Consider the following 25,512-nt stretch of genomic DNA (forward strand, 5'->3'; position numbering starts at 1 on the left):
ACCCCCAAAAAAAATTAACAAGCAAAAAAAAAAAGGTGTTAACCCAAAATGTAAGGTCATTTAGTCCTAAACAAAATATTTCGATTGTGCATGATGATTTGTCTTCTCCATCATAAAAGACCACAAAATTGTAGGGGGTATTTTAATATTGTGTCCCTTACTATTTTTGGAAGGAGGGACGCGTCCCCCCTGGGATTTCCGCCCATGATCATGATGATGATGTTGATTGTTGACGGAATTCTTTACTCATCCCGTTTCATTTTTAATCGCACCCTTACTGAGGTATGCTTCCCCCTCTTCCCTTTTTTCTCTTTCTTTCACAATTTCTGAACATCCTGTAAACGAACTATGAACACACCGTGAACACACTATAAATACAATGTGAACACACAATGAAGATACAATAAACACATAAGAGCAATGTAAACACACCCTAAACACACTGTGAACACACTATGAACTCAGTTACTACTCAGTTACTTAACTGTGACCAAATTAGGAACACACTATAGTACACAATGGAAACACAATGAACAGACCATGAACAGACTGTTAACACACTATGAGTACACTGTTGCTACACTGTGACCACACGATGACCATACTGCGAACACACTGTAAACAAACACTATGAACTGGCCGTTATGAATCTGTGACAACACTATGAAAACACTGAGAACACACCATTAAAACATTGGGACCACACTGTGAACACACCATGGACACAATGGGAACACACCACGAACACACTGTGATTGCAATGTGAACACACTGTGAACACACTATAGCCACACTGAGAACACACTATGAAGACACTGTGATCACACTATGAACACAGTGAACCACACTATGAACACAATGTGAAAAGACTATGAACACGCGCTATGAACTCAACGTTACCAATCTGTGACAACACTATGAACACACCATTAACACACTGTGAACACACTATAGCCACACTGAGAACACACTATAAATGCACTGTGATCACACTATGAACACACTGTGAACACACTAAGAACACACTATTAACACACTGGACCTCATTATGACACACTGTGAATATATATAAATATATATATGAAGACACTGTGAACACACTGACACACTGGACCTCACTATAAACATACTGTGAACACACTATGAACACACTGGACCTCACTATGAACACACTAAGAACACACTATGAACACACTATTAACACACACTGGACCTCACTATGAACACACTGTGATCACACTATGAACACACTATGAACACACTGTGAACACACTGTGAACACACTGTGTACATACTGTGAACACACTATGAATATGCTATGAACACATTATAACACACTATTGACACACTATTGACACACTAGACCTCACTATGAAAACACTGTAAACACACTATAACACACTATGAACACACTATTGACACACTGGACCTCACTGTGAACACACTATGAATATGCTATGAACACATTATAACACACTATTGACACACTAGACCTCACTATGAAAACACTGTAAACACACTATAACACAGTATGAGCACACTATTGACACAATGGACCTCACTATGAACACACTATAACACACTATGAACACACTATTGACACACTGGACCTCACTGTGAACACACTATGAACACACTGTGAACACACTATGAACACCATGTGAATATACTGTAAGAACACAGTGAAATCACAATATGAACATACTCATACTGCGAACACCTACAATGTAAAAGTATCCACAGTCTGAATTATCTTGGAACACACTGTGAATACACTGTGTTCTTTCCAGAATCATTTTCACATCCTCAAGAGCTAATTATAATACAGCCCTGAAATGCAGTATGTCTACATTAAACTGACTTAAATACAATAAGGTTTTGTTGAAACATCTTCTATTAATCAGTAGAAGCTTTATTTGTATTAACTAAGCAAATACATAAACCGTCCTTTACAACACCTCTTTTCACATTCCTTGGATATATTTCACAGATTTTGTTACAATAATATCTGTTTAGTACTAATAGATTTATATTAGTGATAAAAAATAAATGCAGACGAATACAGAACTCGTAATTGATTCATTTTTTTTACATGATTGAACTCGACATACTCTCCATGATAAAACGATTTGAATCTATAACTTTTTGTGCAATGAAGTATTGAAGCTATATAATAAAATCGATCTTGTGTTAGACTGCGTAGCAAATTGTATCATTGGTAAGGCATTATCATGGTGCGTTTCAGGGGGGGGGGTGACGGGAAACATCAAGGGTTGTCATTGTGCGCCCCAGTTCAACAGTAATAACACCTCAGTCACATTTGCTCTACGGCTACACACAGGTGGTTTGAATGAAAATGAACAAAAGGCTGTTTTTTATTCACCATACGGCCGCTTATAGCAAATGTGACTGAGGTATAACGAAATACAAAAGAGAATAACATTATTGTTCAATAGAATTCTGTGAATTTACAATTCCGCAGACATGATACCTCAAACAGTTCTGCAGCTTGAAATTGTACAAACTACAATGAAATCATCACCATATATCGAAGCATCCCTTTATGCAATGAACCAACAAAACAATGAACACATCTATGTTTTGTTTGCCTACTAAATTGTATTCATACAGGTATCCAATCTAACCAGTATTTAAAGGGGAAGTTCACCCCCGATGAAAAATTTGTTGTAAAAATAGCAGAAAAACACTATATATATAGGTGAAGGTTTGAGAAAAGTCTTTTAAAGATTAAGAAAGTTTATTCAGATTTATGACATCTTAAAAGAGCAGCTGCCCCATATGATATTTGATATAAAATACAAAGATTTAATGTAATGGTTTGTGATGACTTTTTCTATTTTAATTTTAGGAGCTGGTGTGAAACTTATTTTTGTTTTGTTATACTGACGGTACAGTGAAAACCATTTTTTATTTTCTGAGAAAATTACATTTCATTGCTTCATCTAGCCATAGAGCTTTTAACAGTAATAGCTCCATGATCTAGCCATACGATATGTAGGAAAACTGCTCGCATATGACATCATAAATCAAATAATTACAATTCTCTTAACCTTCTTTTTGTATTCTTTCATGGATCTTTCTCAAACCTCAACATATTAAATTCAATGTAAATGTGTATTTACAACCCCGGATTTCCATAATTATTGCACAGTGCTAGACCAATAAACCGGACTTTAGGCCCAGTGGACATTATAAATGAAGTCCCGAATGCACTCTTACCATACCATAACGTGAACGTTTCAAGGTAACTTTCAGATATTTTCACTTTCCGTTTAACATCTTTGAGCTAAAAAAAACCCGTTTCCTTCAATTATTATTAAGTTTGATTTATGTTACACAATTACAGTTTTCTTGTGTTCTGTTGTTTGTTTTTGTTTCTGTTGCACGCTTGTTTAGATTGTGTTGATGTCACATGACATCCTTATTTTCGTTTATATTCTTCTTGTGTCCCTCAAAGCCCTGAAGAAGACCGGTTACACGGTCGAAAGCTTGGCCTAATAAAGGAGTTGGACAATATTGTTACGTCTTGCAGACTCTCTTTTGTCAAAGTCACTCTTATGTCCTGCACCTCGATCATACGAGACCAAGGCATATTCTCGAGATATATATATAAATATATATATATATATATGTATATATATATATATATATATATATATATATATATATATATATATATATATATATATATATATATATATATATATATATATATATATAAAATTATACAGCTGTTCAAAATACAATGATAATAAGACATTGTTCGATTCTGCATTAAACACTTTTCTTTTTTTTTAATTTACGTGCTTTTACCTAATTAAATCGACGACTGCAAGGTTTACTGACAGTTGCTTTAATCATCAGATGGGCTAACAACATTCGGGCTAAACCCACTTAGTCTAATTTTCTTTTGGTCTATTAAAAAAATTGACGAAAAGTGTTTAATGCAGAATCGAACAATGTCTTATTATCATTGTATTTTGAACAGCTTTATAATTTTATGTGTACATATATATATATTGTAGCCGAACCGACTTTCTATCCTGACGAGCTGGTTCGTTTCGGCTGCTATATACAACCAATCGGTGTAAAGTCCGTCCTTTTCACTTCTGACTTTTTGCTCCTTTTCAGTATTTCGGTATCTCAGTAATTTCAGTATTTTCAGTATCCTCACTCATCTCAGTATTTTCAGAATCTCCGTAAAGTCAGTATTTTCCGTATTCTCAGTAGAGTCGGTATTTTTCCGTATTTCGGTAAAGTCGGTATTTTCCGTACTCTCCCTTCTTCTGGTTACTTCCAACACTTTCGTACTTCTGCCCTTCCGACCATGCATACTGCAGCTCCGTACATCAGAATAACGACAAGTAAGCAAGGCAATCAGTTTTTATAACTTTACTGAGAAATCATGCTCATCCTGTCGCAGCAGGTTCCAATGAAAATTGAACAGAGTTTCGGTCCGAAACCGATTACTGCCAAGCATAGCGCATGGCTCATAATCGAGCATGGAGCTCGATTATGCTCAACAATTTAGGAGGGAGATTGTCAAGCCGTAAAATTTAATCATCTTTTAAAAACAGTTAAAGTCATAACATAAATCTTTTCAACAACAGCTATGGTGATTATGACTACTTTTTATACCCGAACAGTGAAGAACAACTAAAGATAAACATCTAGCATAATCATACAGTTGTAACATGGTTATTTCTCAGCAAATAGTGCTTAGATAACTTTTAAAGAAAATACCGACATAATCGATTACAAACTATTACTGAATTTCCCTATGCAACTATATACATGGATTAAAAATTATTCTACGCCCTTCACCGTTCCAAAACCATGTTGAACATTAAATAAATCTTTCATTTCGTTACAATATATATATATAACTTGGACAGTTTATGTTCAAGCTTAATACTAAACAACTACCTTTGCCTCTAATTGATGTTTTCCGAAAATAGTTCGATTCATAGTCACTTCACTCGCCAAGCAAACTCTTTTCATTTACCACTGAACAGAACATCATTTGCTAAACAAAGCATTTATTTTTATGGGTCCTAAACTATGGAATTCCTTTACAATTGATATAAAACAATGCAATTCTATACAAATGTTCAAAAAACGACTTAAATTTTTTCTCCTTAATTATTACTATATATTTAATTCATCAATTACAAATTAAGAATTCAGTGTTAAGTAGGATTTTTAAAAATAATTTGTATACACTGTGAATGATTCATATATATATATATATATATATATATATGTTTATTGATATGATGCATATGATTTTTTTATAATTTATGTATTACATAATGTAAATATTGTTATGGTTTTTTTTTTATTTCGTTTCGTTATTACAAAAAAAGTAATTCAGTTGCTATAAACACGTAATTACAACATTAAGGGGGGGGCCTAAATTTTACAAGTTCTGCTTCTTAGTTGGCCCTCCCTCCCTTTCAATTATTTATATATCTCGATTTGATGATTGTCTTGTAATTTAGAATGATATTTATTTTTTGTATGTACTTCAAATGTGATATTACTATGCCAATTCTATCACAATTGTAAATATGAAATTGAAAGTGGAAAATGGAATAATTTATTTGAATTGACTTGAATATTGCCTGACTTTGACTAATATGATTCTCTTGCAGACGATATTGGTATTCTTCTCGAGGCCAGTCAATATTATACAGTGCGTATAAAAAAGTGTACACTTAGAAATAATCTTGTAAAATTATATATTTTGTACTATTCTGAAGTTGTTTTCCTCATTTTAACATTGGTAGAGATCCCCTTAAGCAAAATTGCGATATAGCTGTCGAAAATCATTCCGCTTGAGTGAGCACCGCTTACTTTTTGAAAAGTTCGTGGAAAACGATTTGCGCAGAACTTGGAAACAGTTATATGAATAAAAGTAGGTGTTAGCTAGGAAGATTGATTTGAAGATATCTTTTACTGTTCTAAATTGTTCCCAAGGCGTGCCCCAAAAGTGCCATTGTCCCCCACCACCACGGCAATTGTGATATCTGCTTTACACGGAGCTGTGATTCACATAAAATGGCTTAGGCTTGATTTTCATTTTGTTGATTATTGTCAAGCTTTGGAAAATTGTAGAGAAACTAAGTATTTAATAAAATATGGTCCCACTTTAAATTATAAAACCTTCGTGAATTAATGCTGGAGAAGCTTGAATCAACTCTTGTTTACACTCAGTCATGTCCTCTGATCCAGCTGGCAAAAAAGGGTTGGGCTTACCTAGGGTTAAAATGTTAATTTGGGTGGCGAAGTTGTTGAAAAAAAATATTTAAATGTATCCGTTTTATTTCAATTTGCAAAAGACATGCATGAGAAATGTATTTACCGCACGCGTACGCGTACGTTGATTTCGCTTTTTTTTTTCTTGGCATAGCGTGAAAATGAGCGTTTCTGCGCCAACCGATTTCTGCGAGTTTTACAATAATGGACAGTGATCAATCAAGTGTAACAGTCTGTCAATTTTTTTTTCTTACTTTTATTTGGTAAATGAGACCCAAACACAAGAATGTATGTGAAAAATGATCCAGATGTATATTTCTCAATTCCCAGGACTTTTTCAAAGTGTAAACTTTATTGATGCGCACCGAATAATTACTGCATAATAAATTATTTTTTTAATTGTTTTTCGCTTCATTCTTCATTTCGGAAGAATTCCGAGCGCTTTATCTCGTAGCCTCTCTTCATCCGATCGTCCTCCCAGTCACGCCACTTTTTGTACTCACTTCCATAGCGAAGTTCATGCAGGGTTTGCCAAGTGTCAGTGTCCTGCCGCTTGAGGTCGTACCTTTTCAGGAGGTCTATCAGCTCATCCCAGTCTTCCTTCTTTATAGGTGAAGCACCCAGAACCATCAGATTTTTTAATGCATCATCATCTCGTCTGCACTGACACTTCTTCCACCAACCCGGGCATTTTGACTTATAGCAAGTAGGTAATCTTAAGTAATATAAACCACTGAAGATGATCGTCACACGAAATCTATCCCGAAGTACGCGTAGGCGTCCTGGTTGCTGGTTGGTACCAAGGAGTTCATCGGTACACTTTTTACATGGCGAAAATGTAAGGAAAATCTTAATTTCTGAATTGTCTGGAATTTTACCACAGTTTGCCATTGTCTCGATTCTTTGGAGCAGCACCATCTCTGAATGGACACGCCCTTCGGGATTGGGACTGGTCTTATTCTTTCTTATGATAAATAAGGATGTACCTTGTTCTTGACTGGTCATGCTGGTAATACGGCAAACGGCTATAGCATATTTCGGCCAGTTCACCCGCAGTTTATTTTCACCTTCCTCCCTTTCGCTATCTTTCCAAGGATGCAATTTGGTTTTGATGAATGCTTCCAGTATGATTACTCCTGACTTCATTGTTTTGGGGAGCCTGTTGGGAATATCAAAATCCCTGAAAGTGAAAAATGTGAGATAATAAAAATGATAATGATAATAAGAAAATTAATAATAATGAAAGTGTTATATATAAGTAAAATTATAAGAGCAATGACATTCCTTTATTTAGTTATTTCCTCTTTAAGGATATTCATAGCATAGAATGATTAAGAATGTTCGAGTACAGCTTTCTTAGACATGAGTAATCTTTGAATAATCTTTGTTATTTCTGGAATTTGCAAACAATAGAGACTGTAAACAATAGAGCCTGTCCGCAGTGGAAGATGGACAATAGGATTAGCTATTATTGTTAATTTCACTGAGGTCATTCAAGAGTTTTCTAGAATTTGACTGCTCCTGAAAGAAGAAGAATGTTCTTTTTGTTGGCTTCAAGAATAGTGAATAATTTGTATATAAGCTGGCAGTTTCTTCAAGGAGATCATCACATCATATCAGATAAGAATACAGCGTTTCACGCCAGATTTTATGTCAGAGTGTAGTTTATTTTCAACCAGAATATAACATTTATCATGGTGAATTATTTGCACGCCATTAATGAACCGTTTGCAGTTACTTTGAGAGAAGAATTCTCAGTTCTCATCGAGATCATCAACCCGTTTGATTGCTGAAATTGACTGTTAATCATCATCAACATCGTCTTCACGGACATTTCAACTCGTTTCAGTGACTCTTATTATTCATCGTGCTTCAACATCGGTTTCACAATCGCCAAAATTGTCAACTTTAATTTACGGAATCTTCGCCAACCAACTTGGATTTTTATTTGGATATAATATGACCTTGGATTGCACATCTAAGTCTTCAAGAACTGTAAGATATTTTTGTTTTTATTTTATTGATTGATCCACATGTATTTCCTGTAATAAAAAAGGAAATCAAATTAAAAACTATTTTCATTGTTATTTGTTGCAGTATCGTAATAAATAATTTTGGGGGCTTGTCTGGGAATCGAACCCCAATTTGCACAATAAGCCAATTTGAAACTAAAACCATTTTCCGGGAAACGAAAGCCAATTTGCACAGAAAGCCAATTTCAGAAGAAAACCAATTTGAATTGAAAACATTTTGGAAATTTTTGGAAAGTTCTAGAATATACTGTACTGTGTTATTATTTCTGTATATTTCTGTATACTCCACCATGGCTACATTTGATTTTGAAGAATTTCTTGCAATGACAGAATTATCATATGATCATTTGAAGTCACTGAAAAGGGGTGATTTGATATCAGTTTGTGATCATTTGGGTGTATCTCTAGCCCAAGGTTTAAAGAAGGCAGAGATAATTGACTTGTTAACTAGTCACGTTAAGCTTACAGAGGAGTCTAAAACTTCTATGAATATGTCAGATGTTGTTCAGATCCAACTGGCAAAAATTGAATTGGAGAAAGAGAAAATCAGAGAGAAGATTGAAATGGAGAGAATGAGATTGGAGTACCAGTTAAAGTTGAAAGAAATGGAGTTAGCTCATGCAAATACTAACTTCGCTATAGAGATAAATCTCCCCAAGGCGTTGATGTGGCGAAAAACATTCGCCTTGTGCCAAAATTTGATGAAGTGGGAGATGATACATATTTTGTGTCATTTGAAAAAGTGGCAAAGAGACTGAATTGGCCCGACGAATACTGGACTCTTCTCCTCTAGAGTGTTTTTGTTGAAAAGGCTGCAAAAGTCTATTCTTCGCTCTCTGAAATGCAATCATGTGACTATGCTACAGTGAAAGAAACAATTTTCAATGCCTATGAGTTGGTACCAGAAACGTACAGACATAAATTTCGGAACATGCAAAGACAATCAGGCCAGACGTATGTTGAATTTGCTAGGGAACAAGAAATGATGTTCGATAAGTGGTATAGATCACTGAAAGTTGACAAAGATTTTGTTCACCTTAGGAAAGTTGTCCTCCTAGAAGAATTAAAAAAGAGTCTTCCTTCTTATTAAATCTCACTTAGATAACCACAGAGCTACTGAAGTCAGTAAATTAAGCAGCCATAGTAGCTGATGAATTTGAGGACACACATAAGGGTAGTGGGGATAGACCTCCTTTCAAGAATTATTGGAAAAAGAAAGGTAAAGGGTCATTTGAATCCCACAATAAACGTAGTGAGTGAAAATATGCAAGCAAGGACAAAGACACTAACAGGAATCAGGCTAGTGGGGGCACAGCATCAACCAAAACGCCTGAGAGCCGTAGTTCCAAAATTTGTACTCATTGTCATAAATTGGGACATGTGAAAGAATCATGTTGGAAATTGGTTGGAATGCCAACCAAAGTTAAAGGGGAATCCAGCCTTGGTCATAAAATGTAGTGTTGGAAAGGAGAAAAATAGATAAAACAGAATGGTGAAAGTTTGAAAGAAATCTACCAGCAATAAGAAAGTTATGGCTGCTTTAAAATTGAAATCCCTATGATTATGTAGATTTCAAATTGGCAACTGGGTAAGTAAATTATGACAAGAGGCAAGGACAACTTTCCCATAGGCCATGTACTTAATTATCAGGGATTTGTGGTTTTCTCCTAACTGCCCATTCCTCTGGGGCAGTAATCTAAATATAACCCTGGTAGTATATTGCTTTATGTCCTCATATGAAAGAAAAATAGAATTTGAAGTAAAACATTTGAAAAAATTACATATTAGCCATTTTATGTATTGGAGTACATGGAAGAGTAGTCCTTGCCTTACATCACTGTGACATCACATATGTGGCCAATTTGCAGTCTCCATGGATCTAGGGATTACCGATATTCACAACTTTAAAAAATCATAACTTTCTTATTATTTGTCAGATAGTGTTCAAACTTTCACCTATCAACTTGTCTGATTTTTCTTATTCCACTAAGAACAAGTTTTTATTTGGGTTGGATTCCCCTTTAAGAAAGACACGGGTTTTGTCAAGCAAACAGGTGTTCCCTCGATGGAGTTTGTCCCATCCGACCCTATTCAAGAGGTTGAGAGTGTTTCTCTAGTATTTACTGATAAAGTCAAGCAGGTCGATGAAACTTAGAAACTTTTTTTAAGATGGTGAAGTATCCCCTTGTTTGACCGTTGCTGCTGGCAGGTCGGTGGTGATCCTTAGGGATACAGGGGCTTCACAGTCCCTGATGGTTCCAGGGGATTTGGCTCTTCCTCCGGAGAATTCAGAGAATGCCAAAGTCTTAATTCAAGGTATTGGCCCAAATTTCAGGTCGGTTCCTTTGCATAAGGTCGACTTAAGGTGTGACCTAGTTAGTGGTCCTGTGGTTCCAGAATTACCCATGGAAGGTGTTGATTTCTTGTTAGGTAACGACTTGGCTGGAGATAAAGTTGTTGCATCTCCAGTGGTTTTGGAGAAGCCCGTTGAGGTAGCTGAAACTGAATTGTTGCAGGAAGATTTTCCAGGGATTTTCCCGGATTGTGTTGTTACTAGGTCTCAGACTCGTAGAGCTGAAAAGGATGATGCGGAATCTGCTAATGTAGAGGAGAGTACTGATGAGTTACCTGTTGCAGGTCATGTCGGTATTCGGAAGACAGAAGATAGAATTATGAGGCATTTCTATTGGCCTAAGATGCACAAAGATGTTGTGCATTTCTGTAAGACATGTCACACATGTCAGATTATTGGTAAGGCACAGCCTTCTATCAAGCCTGCTCCATTGATACCCACCCCTGCATTTGATGAACCTTTTACTAGGGTTCTTGTTGATTGTGTTGGACCCTTACCCAGAACGAGGTCGGGTCACAGATTTCTCCTGACGATTATGGACTTGTCTACACGTTTTCCAGAGGCGATACCTTTGAGGAGTATCACTGCAAAGACAGTGGTACAGGCGTTAGTGCAGTTATTCACTCGGTATGGTCTGCCTAAGGAAATTCAGTCTGACCAAGGGTCAAATTTCATGTCAGGAATATTTCAGCAGGTTATGAAGGAGTTGGGAATAATGCAGATCAAGTCCTCTGCCTATCACCCACAGTCCCAAGGAGCGTTAGAACGCTATCATCAGACCCTGAAGACCATGATTAAGGCTTATTGTGAAGACTATCCCGATGACTGGGATAAAGGGATCTCATTCCTACTGTTTCCAACTAGGGATTCCCCTAATGAGTCCACAGGTTTCAGTCCATTTGAATTGGTCTATGGCCATGAGGTTAGAGGCCCCCTAAACATGCGATAGCTAATCAAAGAGGGGTTTATGGTTCAGGATGATGATATAAACCTTCTATACTATGTGTCAAGTTTAGAGAAAGGCTCTCAAAAGCTTGTGAAGTGGCTAAGGAACACTTGAAACTGTCACAGGGAAAAAATGAAAGCTCATGCTGACAAAAACGCAAAAGAGCCGAAGTTTCAAGCCCGGAGACAAAGTGTTACATCATGTTGCCTTTGCAAGGTGAGCCCTTGAAAGCTAGTTTTAATGGTTCCTACACAGTAAAAAAAGATACTGAATCGTGTCAAATATGTGATCAGTACTCCTGATCGAAGAAAGTCTCAAAGAGTTTGTCATGTAAACGTGTTGAAAGAATACTTTGAGCGAGAGGCTAGTCAGCCAATATGTTCAACACAGGTCAAAGAAGACAAGAAGCATGTAGATGTACATGAAGATGAATGCTAGGGAAAGACAGATAATGAATTGTCTTATACAGATGTATCTAAGAACGAACCATGTGGTGTAAAGTTGTCCTAACTCAGAGATGTTAGGGAATATGGACGAGGCATTAAAACACCTGCCTGAAGATCAGAGAAATGATATATCTGACCTGTTAAGAGAATATGAGAATGTATGTAAAGACAAACCAGGCCCTACACCTTTAACTGTACATGATGTAGACGTAGGTGATGTAAGACCTATCAAACAGAATCCTTGTAGGCTCAATCTAGGCAAGCAAGTTGGAAATGGTGAATACGGAAATACAGTTTATGTTAGATAATGGCATATTCGAACCGAGTCAGGATAGTTGGAGTTCTCCTATTGTAATGATTCCAAAGCAGGACGGCTCTCAGAGATTTTGCATTGATTACCGAAAGGTAAATGCAGTATTAAGACTGACTCGTATCCAATTCCAAGGTTAGAAGATTGTATTGATAGAGTTGGAAATTCTGCCTTTATCACAAAAATAGACTTGCTTAAAGGATATTGGCAAGTGCCACTGACCGAGCCAAAGACATGCGAGCAAGAAGCGGGGGGAAGAAAATTTAAATATAAGCTCTGACCTGATCTGAAAGGGACATGTTAAGGAATTTTTGCAGATAGCAATGAAGACGATATATGTTTCAACCAGGGGCGGCGGAACGTATTTTCCTTGGGAGAGGGTGCAAAACCAAAAAGGTGCACTTATATGCCAAAACTGGCATTTTGGTGCAAACGGATATTTTTACCATGAGATTATCATTTGTGTGAGTTATGTGTTTTGTAGTAATCAAGTTGAGCGAAGTTATTTGAATTGATTTCTGATTGATAAGATATATATTTAGGCTTTATTTTTCGCGAGCAAGCGGTTTTGAAAAAAATTCCAATCTTAAATTGTAAAAACTCGGTTTTGGGGTCAATGTATTACGGACCTAATTACTGTTAAATGGCACCCTTGTGAGATGTTGCAAGCGAATCACGAGCTCAAACTTTTGGAAATTTCATGTAGGCCTAATAATAATGATAATAATAATAATGCTAATAACTAGAATTTTAATTCGTCATGAGGACGAATTAGGTGATCTGTCTCTGATTTCATGATCAAGAAGACAATCAGCATGTTTACTGAGATCAACATGATCATGGTCATAAAGGAGAAAAAAAATCATGTTCACCCCTGCCCCCTGGGCTCGAACCCTGGACCCGAAGGACGCAAGTCCCATGCCTTACCTATTGAGCTACACACTTCCCATAGACTTTACACATAAGCAAAACAAGAGGATCTCAAATCCAATTTTGCAAGTGAAATACGGGCATGATCCCGGAATCTGATCGGAAAATGGAGACCACATTTGCGATAGCTTACAATCTCAGCTACAACTTATTCCAAGCTCAGAGAAAACCGACAAAAATAAATGGAGATATGGCTCGCGAAATAGAGGAATGTAAAATCCGGTTTTGAGAAAAGTCATTTCCCAAAGAGATTGCACACAAAATGGGCGAAAATGACATGCCTCTATAACTTGCCATTTTTCAGAATGATCTATTCCTTTAAGAGTAAATGTAGCAAATAAGAAAGAGTATGTCCTCTGCTACAACATATTGAAAACTGAGCTAAAATTGACCAATATTTACGGAGTTAGAGTCAAATTTGCATAACTATGATGACGTCATAAGTAGCAAAGTGGACATTTTGAAATCCGACGCCATTTCGATGACGTCATGATGAAATTGAGGGTTAAATGTAGCATAAAATGATATCTCCCATCCATACTCTATTCGAATATGAAAAAAAATGGGGGCCAACGGACTACCTGAAGAGCTATAATGAATTTGTATAGGCATATTTTTGCACATATATTGTCTATGGTTAGTGCGCGCGCTGTAGATTTTGATGGAGGCTAATTCCGTTATTACTTGTCGTAGAAGGTTGATCAAGGTATCAAATTACTCAGAATTATATTATCAATACATTGATATAAAAAATGGCAATCCCATGCTCTATAGTGCCATTACACTGTAGATTTTGATGGAGGCTTATTCCGTTATTACTTGTCATAAAAGGTTGATCAAGGTATCAAATTACTCAGAATTATATTATCAATGCATTGATATAAAGAAAATGGCAATCCTATGCTCTATAGTGCCATTACGCGCGAGAATTTTTTGCAATGCTTAAATTTACCTATGCTTGATCCGGACGCCTATTCTTAATGCAATACATGCTTTGGCCTCAACACACATGTATCATCGTTCGTTATTACTATTATCGCATAACATCATGTTGTAAGGACAACACCGTTCTTGTTACCAAAATGAAATAATTTCATTTTCGGAAATACGAACCTCATTTAATTTTCGGACTAACGAACCTTATTTCGTTTTCGGACTAACGAAATTTAGGATTAACGAACCTTCGGAATTACGAACCTCATTTTGTTTTCGGACTAACAAACCTTCGGAACTACGAACCTCATTTCATTTTAGGATTAAAGAACCTTCGGAAATACGAACCTCATTTCGTTTTCGGACTAACGAACCTTCGGAATTACGAACCTCATTTCGTTTTCGGACCTACGAACCTTCGGAATTACGAACCTTCGGAATAACGAAGCTTCGTAATTACGAATGTATGCGAGCTTACAGGTGTTCTCGAGAATCTGCTGCAGGAACTTCTTTTATTTTAAGGATAAATTTTTCTAACATAAAGTGTAACCTGTTGTGATTAAATCAAGAGGATTAAATCTGCAAAAGAATGAAGAAATAAGGTTTATTTTTCCTCATTATAATGTGAAACAAAGTTTAATTTTTCTGTGCGAGCTGTCATTGCTATAGCGTAGAATATTGTGATTAAATAAAGAGGAATCTTATCGTCAAATCAGCAACGAATATGCAATATATCATATGATAAAATCGTCGTCTCCTTCCTCAACTAAATTACAATGCCATTTATAGGTACCTTTGTAATGTTTCGATTTAAAAATGCAATATTTGGACTTCAGATTAGCAAAAAGTCAGGCCTGTTGAGAAATTTTACAGTATTATATGAATGGAGATGTTCTTCATTAATCCAGAAACCTATATATCAGAACAACTTATTCTGAACAGTACCTATTTAATTCAGAATGGAAATACAAGGGCTTGATGAATCAGGGTCATTCAGCTATATTTCTATTCTTAAAGGGTTGTTCACCATGACTTATAAAAATGTTTTAGTGAAGAAGGGAAAATATGTTAGAGAAAAACATTCGTCAAAATTGGAAGAAAACACGTCAAAGATAATTTGAATTATGACTAATTACAACAAAAAATGTTAATCTTTCACTAGGCAAAGGAAAAAATAACGAGTATCACACTCCCATACCTGTTTCTGACATTTCGTTTTCAAGATGATGTTCAAAAGGAAGGCTTCGTTCGATGAAGCGTCTAACGTGTCTAAGAAGTCGAAGATTGTGCTCACTTATACGCCCCATTTCTTATTGCAAAACCCTATCGGAAACGTAATGAATCCGAACATAGTCAACATCGAATGATTACAAGAAATGCTCAGAATGTCAAGTTATTAGGTTGGAATGTCAACAAGAGATTTCAGCTCGCACATCGCGCTCGCATTATTTTATTGTTAAAATATGTATCGTCTTAATGGGTTACTGCAAACAGTTCTTATAACAGGTCCCTTTTCGATCAGACCAGACCGCATGTCAAAAGATTCTGCTCGCGTTCGCAGTAATTATTACATTAATACTTTATTATTAATTGTTACATACATGGCATACTAACCTTGTTCAGGTTCACAAACATGTACTAAGAAAATTTAAATTTTCAAGACAAAATACATGATTTTTTCTAAAAAAATATTAGCTCGCGCTTTGCGCTCGCACTTTTTCCTTACACATGCATGTTTTTTTATAAGAATAAAGCTAAGAAGTGACTGTCATATATACTGTACACACTGTACACACTCACACACACACACACATATATATATATATATATATGAATAATTTATTGGTTGGATGTTTAACTTAAGCTGGTCGTACAGACTGTTTCACCCGAAGGATCATCAGCGACGGATACTACCAGTCGCTGATGATCCTTCGGCGGAAACAGTCTGTACGACCAGCTTAAGTTAAGCATCCAACCAATAAATTATTTATACTTAGCTCCTACACAGTCGAGCACTATTAGATATTGCAGTATATCACTACTCACTTGCTTACCTTTATATATATATACGCTCAGCAAAAAAAGTTCTTGGGTACTTAAAAAGTTTAAATATTCCATATGGATATTTGATTAAAGGCAAATTATTGTATGTCAACATGACCAGACAATATTCCTCTTCCAGTATGACATGACATTTTCATGTGAACATTCATGCATGAGTGGTTGAATGCTTAACACAATAGCAATGTCAGTAAAAAAATGCAAAAAAGTTGACCATTCAAATACTAATGATCATGGCCATCCTTTAGGCATACATTCAGCAATTTCAATATGCGTTTGTCATTTGAATTGAATGCTTAGGGATGCATCATGAGCGGCATAATGAGATGGATCATTGGGACACTCACTTTCAAGATGAAGTTTTCCAACCAAAATCATGCAAGAGCAATAGGAATGTTGCAGTCTGGGCAGTCATTTAGACAAGTGGCTCGATATTTCCAAGTTTCCCCAACAACAATTTTAAATTTGAACCAGCGGTCTTTGGCTACTAATGAAGTAAGAGATCGTCCTAGGAGTGGTCGACTTAGGGCCACCACCCCTGCAGTAGATAACGATAATTTTCTTTTACTTATGCCAAGATAGTGAAATTTGACAATTTGTTCATCGACTAACTTTGACTTAAAATTCCAGTGGAATAGTGATGCATCCAAGGTGGATAACTTTCTCTTCATTGTTAGAGTGGTATTTGACTTTAAGTTTGCTTTTATTGTTTAATGGATATTTATACCGAACAAACTTTCACAACTGAAATAATGACTGATCGTTTGCTTGCAATTTTCTTTTACTGACATTGCTATTGTTAAATGCCTGTAACCAGCCATGCACTGACTGATCAATTTCTTGCAAATTTCTTTTACTGACACTGCTATTTTTAAAGCATTTAACCACTCATGCATGACTGTTCACATGAAAGTGGCATGTCATACTGGAAGAGGAATATTGTCTGGTCATGTTGACATACAATAATTTGCCTTTAATCAAATATCTATATGGAATATTTTAACTTTTATAAGTGTCCAAGGAACTTTTTTTGCTGTGTATATATATATATATATATATATATATATATATATATATATATATATATATATATATATATATATATATATATACATATTCATATACATGTAAATGTGTTATACAAGTACAGCAGCTTGGCAACTCTTTTATTCAAATATTTTGAGAAAGGAATGGATGAAGAGAACAATGGTAGGCGTAGCTTAAATCGAGGTTCCCCAGATCTATTTACCCTTTTGGAAAAATTGGTGATGCCTTAACCGCTAGACCACATAGACGGGTCAGTGGCTAGGGCGACCCCGATCCGATTGACCGTCAGATAGACAGATTATCGACACTATACCAATTATAATTTCCTTTGTTGGGTGTAGGTGTGTGTGTTTGTGTGTGTGAAGAGTAGAGTAGAATCAAGGATGAAGCAAAGTACACACCATGTTGTAAAGCTTTCGGCTCTGGCCTTCTTCAGTTTTTATTTTCTAAACAAAACAAATAAAGCAAATCATAGAATAAACAACAGAACAAACATAATGTAAATAATAGCAAATCGAATCAAAACCATAACGAAAGAATAAGAGAAATCATATGGTAATACACGGATTAACAAAAGATCATACTCAACAGAAATAAAAAGTAAAGTGAATAGTACCTGACATGGGTCATAGCAAATTCTCCTGAACTAGGGTTGTGTTGTGTACCGTGCGTGTGTTATTTACAAAGTAAAACGTATTAAAGACGAAGAGGGCGTACTCAGAAAAATGTGTGTATTTGAGCGGAACTAACATGACTAATGAACAATACAAGTTGGAAAGGAGTGACTTTCCGTAGAACATAGGATATACTGTGGGTCAAATGACGAAAAGTTGAAAATTTTGGTCTCAAAAGAAAGAGTGGGTTCTCCTGAAGAGATTGATACCTTGCATTCAATACCTAATCTGACTAAACGTGTAAAAGAAAAGAAAACGTCTCATTAGACACCCCTCAATTTAATGTAAAAATGCAGTGTTCCATTCATATATTTTGTGCGCTTCCTATGGTATTGCAGCTACAAGTTCTACTTGCTTGATGTCCATCAATGGGCTAAATATGTATTGTGTGGATTTACAACTTCTTGTTTACATGTTTAATTTTGTTCGAGGTGATTAATTACCTTTGTATTCGCATAAAAATAAACAAAGTAAATAAAAGAAAATATATATGACAACAAACAAAGAGTGTAAGCATTTCTTTTGCTCATTTCGCCTCTCTTCCTCCTTATAACCGTTAATTTAGAGGAAGAAGGGGGGCAGGGTGGCAGGGTGCTTTAGGCATCAACATCGCCCTGCTTACAAGCCAGAGGATGGGGTATGTACCCCGACTCAGCTCCACCCCCCCCCCTTTCCTCCCGTAGCTTTCAATTAAATAGTATTCCAGTGCGCAATCTGTGATGTATAACATCTGACATGTCTGACTGAGACAAGTTTATGTATTTTAATGTTTTGTTCATCTTTCTTTCTCTGCGTGCTCTAAATATTGAAAATAGGAATCCTGATGATAATTAGAAGTTATTTATCATTTTGAAATCCCTACTTATTTTATTTCACACTCTCAAACCAACCAGATCTGATCCTCCTCTTGGCAGTAGAAACTCGCATTTCTGCATAATAAATGATAATAAGCATTGAATATACATTTGAAAACGTCATTCCAGCATAGTAAGCGATAAATGCACTAAATGCCGAGTTATATACTTATCAACTGTTGTTAAACATAACCTATCACTTTGCATAAAAAACTGTTTGAAGCATTCTCACCATCGATTTCTAGCAGACGACGCCCAGCCATAGCAACGACAGTGTAAGTGTAGTCGCTCTAAAGGGCACACATGAGTATTACAGACCCCCATTCACTCACGTGTTATATCATAGCTCATCAAAAAATCATTAAAAATCAATCCCTCGATAGATTTTGCTTTAATTCACTGACATTAGTCACAATTAACAGTACATTAAGACTTGATATGTTAATCAGGTACTTGCCCAGCTCAATCAAAAGTTAAATGGCCTGAAATAAGACTAACCATAATTTCGGCCAGTTCATTGCCAGAAAAACCAGAACTGCATTGTGGGTAATAATAATTAAAATGAAATACAAAAATGCAGTCTAGCCCCCCAAACGCCTTGATTATGAAAGATGATGAACATAGCATTATGTCTATTGTTTTTCTTTTGATATACAAACATTTGATCTATTTTTAATGAATTATTTTAATCAATAAAGTCATGTGATCCTTACTTACGCCTGTCCGGCATGCATTGCGCGCAGATGAATTACTCTCATGTACCCTATAAGGTAAAAAAATATATTACTCTCTATTCATATTTCGATAAATTTACAAAATGGCGTAGAAATACATGTATGAACTACATGGATGGCAAAAAACAAAATGTATATCCTAAATCCAAGTATACAAAAATACAAAAAATACAACTAAGGTTCCGACCAGATGAATGAAAGACAGACATCGGAAGAAGATGAAGAGCAAGAGGAAGTGGGAAAAGAAGAAGGAGAAAAAGAAGAAGAACAAGTAAGAAGAAAAAAGAAGCAATTAAAGGAAGAAAGAAAGAAAGAAAGATAGAAGGGTAAAAAGAAGGAAAGAAAGAATTACAGATAGATAGATAGAAAGAAAGAAAGAAAGAAAGGGAAAAGAGAAGAGAAAGGAGGGTAGAGAAAGAAAGGAGGGTAGAAAGGGAAAGGAAAGGAAAAGAAACATCTTCCGATCTTCATTCATCTACATTAATACCGTTCGGTTTAAGGGTTTTCAACTTGAGAATTCTTTTTTTTAGAATTACTGTAGCATCTTTATTCCGGATTAATTCTATGCCAGAGACTTGCATGTGTTCTATGTAGTGGCCTTCTTTGTTGAAGTGAGAGGCAATTGGTATGTATTTTCTTCTGCTGGTGTTGATTTTTTTAATATCGGATTTCGTGTTGCTCATTCTTATGTATAGGGTGGTTGTGGTTCTTCCCACATATTGCATCTTGCATTTCTTGCAGGTTATGAGATATATGACAAAATTGGACTTGCAATGAATATGTTGGGTAATGGGAAACCTTTGGCCCGTGACTGTGTTGGTAAAATGAGTAGTTTCTTCGATGAATGGGCAGATGCAACATTTGCGTGCACTGCATTTAGTTGAACCTATCTGTTGGGGATTTTCAGGGGTCGATATGTCTAAAGTTGGGGATCTTTGATGATACCAAAAGGTCTTTGAGAGATCTGCATCTGCGAAAAGCGATCATGGGTGGGTCCTTAAACAGTTCTTTCATTGCCTTGTCTTGGTGGAGGACTGGGAGATGTTTGTGGATAATAAAGATACTGCTTCATCTTTGGGTGGTAGGTTAGGACAAATGGTGTTCGTGTTGTTTGATTTTTCTTGGTATAGGTTAGTAGTTCTGAACGTGGTATGATACGTTTTAATTTGTAAATAACACGCGCACGGTACACAACACAACCCTAATTCAGGAGAATTTGCTATGACCCATGTCAGGTACTATTCACTTTACTTTTTATTTCTGTTGAGTATGATCTTTTGTTAATCCGTGTATTACCATATAATTTCTCTTATTCTTTTGTTATGGTTTTGATTCGATTTGCTATTATTTACATTATGTTTGTTTTGTTGCTTATTCTATGATTTGCTTTATTTGTTTTGTTTAGCAAATAAAAACTGAAGAAGGCCAGGGCCGAAAGATTTACAACATAGTGTATACTTTGCTTCATCCTTGATTCTACTCTACTCTTCACACATATATTATAAACAATGATCAAAGCGATTGGTACATATATCCACGTCCCTCTCATTTTATATATATATATATATGTGTGTGTGTGTGTGTATATATATATATATATATATATATATATATATATATATATATATATATATATATATATATATAGTTATGGAGAATCAATGTACTTCTGACAACGTAAATTTAAGTATGTCAACAGTTTTCTTGGATTACTAATGCATCCACTTTTGTCGAAGAGATGTTTTTTTTAAATTTTAGGCTTTGTGTATTCATATTATATTCTGCTCTTTGTATTTCTTTTTGTTAAGAAATGAAAATCAACATTTATGAATTAATAAGTAATGATAATCATTCAATATCGTCTCAGATTGTTCCAGAACCATCCAGCTTCCGGACCGCCCCCTTTCCTTGTCTATTTCGTTTACGTAAATGACACCCTTTATCATTATGAAAAACATCAGTTTTATTGTTTCAAATGCAGCGGCCGTCCGTCAAATATTCGATTACCGGTATATGAAGCAATGTCACAAATGAACAGACGGTGAAAAAGTGCTATTGAATTCAAAACATACGCGCAGCTGTATAATTCACTTGCATTGTTCAAATGGAAGCAGTTGACCCCAGGTACAAATTTATACAAGAACTTGTAGTTATCAAGCACAATAGGCAGGAATTTATTATATTTCAAGTTTATAGTTTTTCAAGGGAATAGTTACTGTCCATGTTGTTTTTTCCCATAAAACACTTCTTTGTTGATAATTCATATAATGATATATACAAAGGTAATAGACATACACTCTTAGAAAGCAAGATAAGGTGTTACATAAAGCATAATGTAACCACAACATAGTAATAGGTGCGTGCAAGAAACGTAATATATACAGTGCGTCCCAGAAAAAAACGAAACCGAGATTTAGCGATCATTTATCGTTACTTAATCATAATTAAAATAGACAAATGACCTACCAATTTAAAGCTTAGAATCTCCTCTTTCATCTGATATTACTTAGATTATTTCTCATTCACGCATGAGTGAGCAAATACAATTTGAAGAAAGGATATCAAAAACTCATTTGGCGGGGGGTATCTGGGTTTCAAAAAGAAAACCACGTTTTTGAAAAGTTCAATATCTCTTCTTTACTTTGATACCTAAATTACAGAAAATGGTTAAGAAATAACAAAGTTCTGGTCATTTGAAATAAGGCTTGAATTTCAATAATTTCATAAAATGAAGAGGTTCTCCAGGCTGACTTTCAAACTCACTCAACACTCCGTTTTGTTGACGATCAGCCATGCATTAAATCTTTTGTTCACCATGGGAAAGCTGTGGGAAACCGGTGATAACACGTTATCTCATGAAATTATGGAAATACATGCCTTATTTCAAATGACCAGAACTTTTTTATTTCTTGACCATTTTCTGTAATTGAGGTACCAAATTAAAGAGCAGATATTGAACTTTTCAAAAATGTGGTTTTCGTTTTGAAACCCAGATAGCCTTCGCCAAATGAGTTTTTGGTATCCTTTCTTCAAATTGTTTTTGCTCACTCATGCGTGAATAAGAAATACGCGAAGTAATATCAGATGAAAGAGGAGATTCTAAGCTTAAATTGGTAGGTCATTTATCTATTCTATTTATGATTAAGTTATGATAAATGATCGCTAAATCTCGGTTTCGTTTATTCTGGGACGCACTGTATAACAAACAGATAAACAAAAGAATGATAAAAAGTGCGCGTTTGGAATCAAAGAAATATGAGAAGGTATTAATTCATTGCATCATATGATTTCGAATACGTTTAGCATTTGACATCTTTTCACCTTCTACTACACTCTTAAAAAGGTTGGGCAGAAAAGCCCGATGTTTAGCCATCACTGGGCAACATACTGTCGACATAACTATTGGTTAACATCTGTTAACATTGGGTAATAAAAACTAATAATTGGGTAATAAATTTTCTCAATTGGATAATAATTGCTCAAATATATGAATATTTTTTTGTCAATATACATTACCCAACACAGTGGACAGTATATGTTGCCAAACATTTTAAATGTGTATACTTCCATGACCATTCAGTAGATTTTACGAACCACAACATGTTGTAACAATAGTGTTCATGGAGGAACAGAAAATTGATTCGCATGGCAATGAGGAGAAAATTAAAATGTTTCAACGAAATAACGAACAAGCATAGAGGCAAATTTCTCATCACTTTACTAAAGAAACCATGCTTGTCCTGTCGCAGCAGGTTCCATTAAAAATTGGACAGAAATTTGTACAGACCACCAACTGCCAAGCATATTGCATGGCTTTTAATCGAGCATGGGGCTCGATTATGTTCAACAAAAACTGCTGATGGCTTCAATTCGTTTAGGTTTTATGAATAATTAATTTTGAGTATTTGAAAAATCTATTTTTTAATTTAATATTTGACACTGGAGAAAAATTAATATGTTGAATTTATTGTAGAAGTTTATTCTTAATGCATATTATTATCATCAATGTTATTTATAACTATGTATTGGAGGATGTCTGATATGTTGTTTAAGTGTTACTTCAGGAACAAATATATTGTTAATTTATGAGTTGTCATGGTATTTATCTATTTGTAAAGACATCAAACTTCTACAGTTATATGTATTTTATTTGTATATGGACCGAAGTTGTCAATAAAAACTATTAATACAAATAACATAAGAAGGGAGATTGTAAGGCCCGTAAGCTTTGATCTTCTTTTGAAAACAGTTAGGGTCATGAAATAAATATATTCAACAACAGCAGTGGTAACTGTCACTACTTTCTATATCCGATCAGTGAAGAACAATTTAGGATAAATATCGAACATAGGCTAACCATACAGTTGTAAGCATCTTTATTTATAAGCTAATAGTGCTTATATACATTTTAAAGGAAATATCTACATAGTCCATTACAAACGCTGAACATTAAATAAAAATTTCATTTTGTATACATATACATATTGGATTGGATAGGAAGCCACTGTTATTTTTTAAGACTGGTGAGATTGGTTCATGTTTCTTTGTTCTTGTTACAAGAAGAAGGAAGCCCAAATAATCAAGATATTACAAAAATCAAAATGGCACATAACGAAAGCATGATTTAAGCATTAATTAGTTGTCTTGACCCCAGAAAGTGTGACTACCTATTTTATGTAGTCCGGAAGATGCTGACCGGCAATTTTGTGAAAAAAACAATTTTCAAACGTGTTCAAACTATAAATATAGATATTGAACCCCCTTTTGATTTGATTTTATTGTTTACTTCTGCAATTACATCATTCGTATATAATACATTTTCCATAACATAACAAACATAGTATATTGAGAACTTTTTTTTGGCATGAATCATAACTAAGTGTACTAAAATTATCATTACAAACAAAACTGATCTCATACCAAATTAGTTAACATTTACAATTTGCAGGAGAAGGATTGTCATCATAAGCAGATTGCTTGAAAAAATGACAACCCCAGGTTAAAACTCATTGATTCATATAATACATTAATACAGCAGAATCGATATACAGTACATTTCATGAAAAACAGCAGTAATGTAATTTGAGCAATGAAGATGGAGATGATAGGGATGAAGATGATGGTGAAATGGTAAGATGAAGGCGATGGAGAGGATGATGATGGGGATGATGCTTTAATGATGACACATCGACACAGAAATTTTACTTCAAATATTTTGATATCAACATAGATTTAACGTTTGCCTTAAATGAGTAAAGAGACGTGGATCTTATTATAGATTCTGGTAGAGAGTTCCACAAATCAGGACCATGGTGTCTTTTGGATCTCTCTGCGCAATAAGTAATTTGGGGTTGATTAAATGGAAATTAGAAGAGTTCAGCGTAGGGTATGAATGGATAGATGTGTTCATAGTATAAAAATTGTGAAATGAAGGTGGAAGCATGTTATTTACGTATTTGAACATAAGCAGTAAGCTTTGAAATGAATTTATGTCAAAAATAGTTAGAGTTTTTAGATTATGGAATAATGGATTTGTGTGTGATAAATATTGCGAATTAGTACAAATTCGAATTGCTTTTTTCTGTAATAGATTACAATTGATTGTAATTGATGAGCAATTACAAACAATATAATGGAGCTGATGTAAGAAGCCACAGAAGGCAAAATAGTGATGAGCCAATACGTCGAGATGGTTAGTTAATGATGATTTTAAACTCACCAAGTTATTCTTTGTAGGCCTTCCATTCAGCTGTGGAGTTCTTTTCTTTGCTTAAGAGTGTGACTTTGGTGCCAGTAACCACTACAGATAAGTTGTTCTCTTTCCGCAAGTTGTATGGTTTGGTCGCTAGGATGCTCCGAGCCGGTGGTAGGTCTGTGCGTACGGTGATCCGTGGACTAGGCCTGGCGACTTC

The 25,512-nt window shown here is 35.2% G+C and overlaps 1 protein-coding gene across 1 annotated transcript; it reads right to left on the reverse strand.

Moving 5' to 3' along the window:
- Positions 1-5,362: 5,362 nt before the first annotated feature.
- Positions 5,363-25,512, reverse strand: LOC121431120. The gene is made up of 2 exons (XM_041628622.1): positions 25,320-25,512; positions 5,363-7,459 (listed from the first exon to the last, which is right to left on the reverse strand). The coding sequence occupies exons 1-2, from the start codon at positions 25,343-25,345 to the stop codon at positions 6,691-6,693; spliced, it is 795 nt and encodes a 264-aa protein (XP_041484556.1). The 5' UTR covers positions 25,346-25,512; the 3' UTR covers positions 5,363-6,690.

This window comes from Lytechinus variegatus, chromosome 17 (assembly GCF_018143015.1).
Source record: "Lytechinus variegatus isolate NC3 chromosome 17, Lvar_3.0, whole genome shotgun sequence".
Taxonomy (NCBI): domain Eukaryota; kingdom Metazoa; phylum Echinodermata; class Echinoidea; order Temnopleuroida; family Toxopneustidae; genus Lytechinus; species Lytechinus variegatus.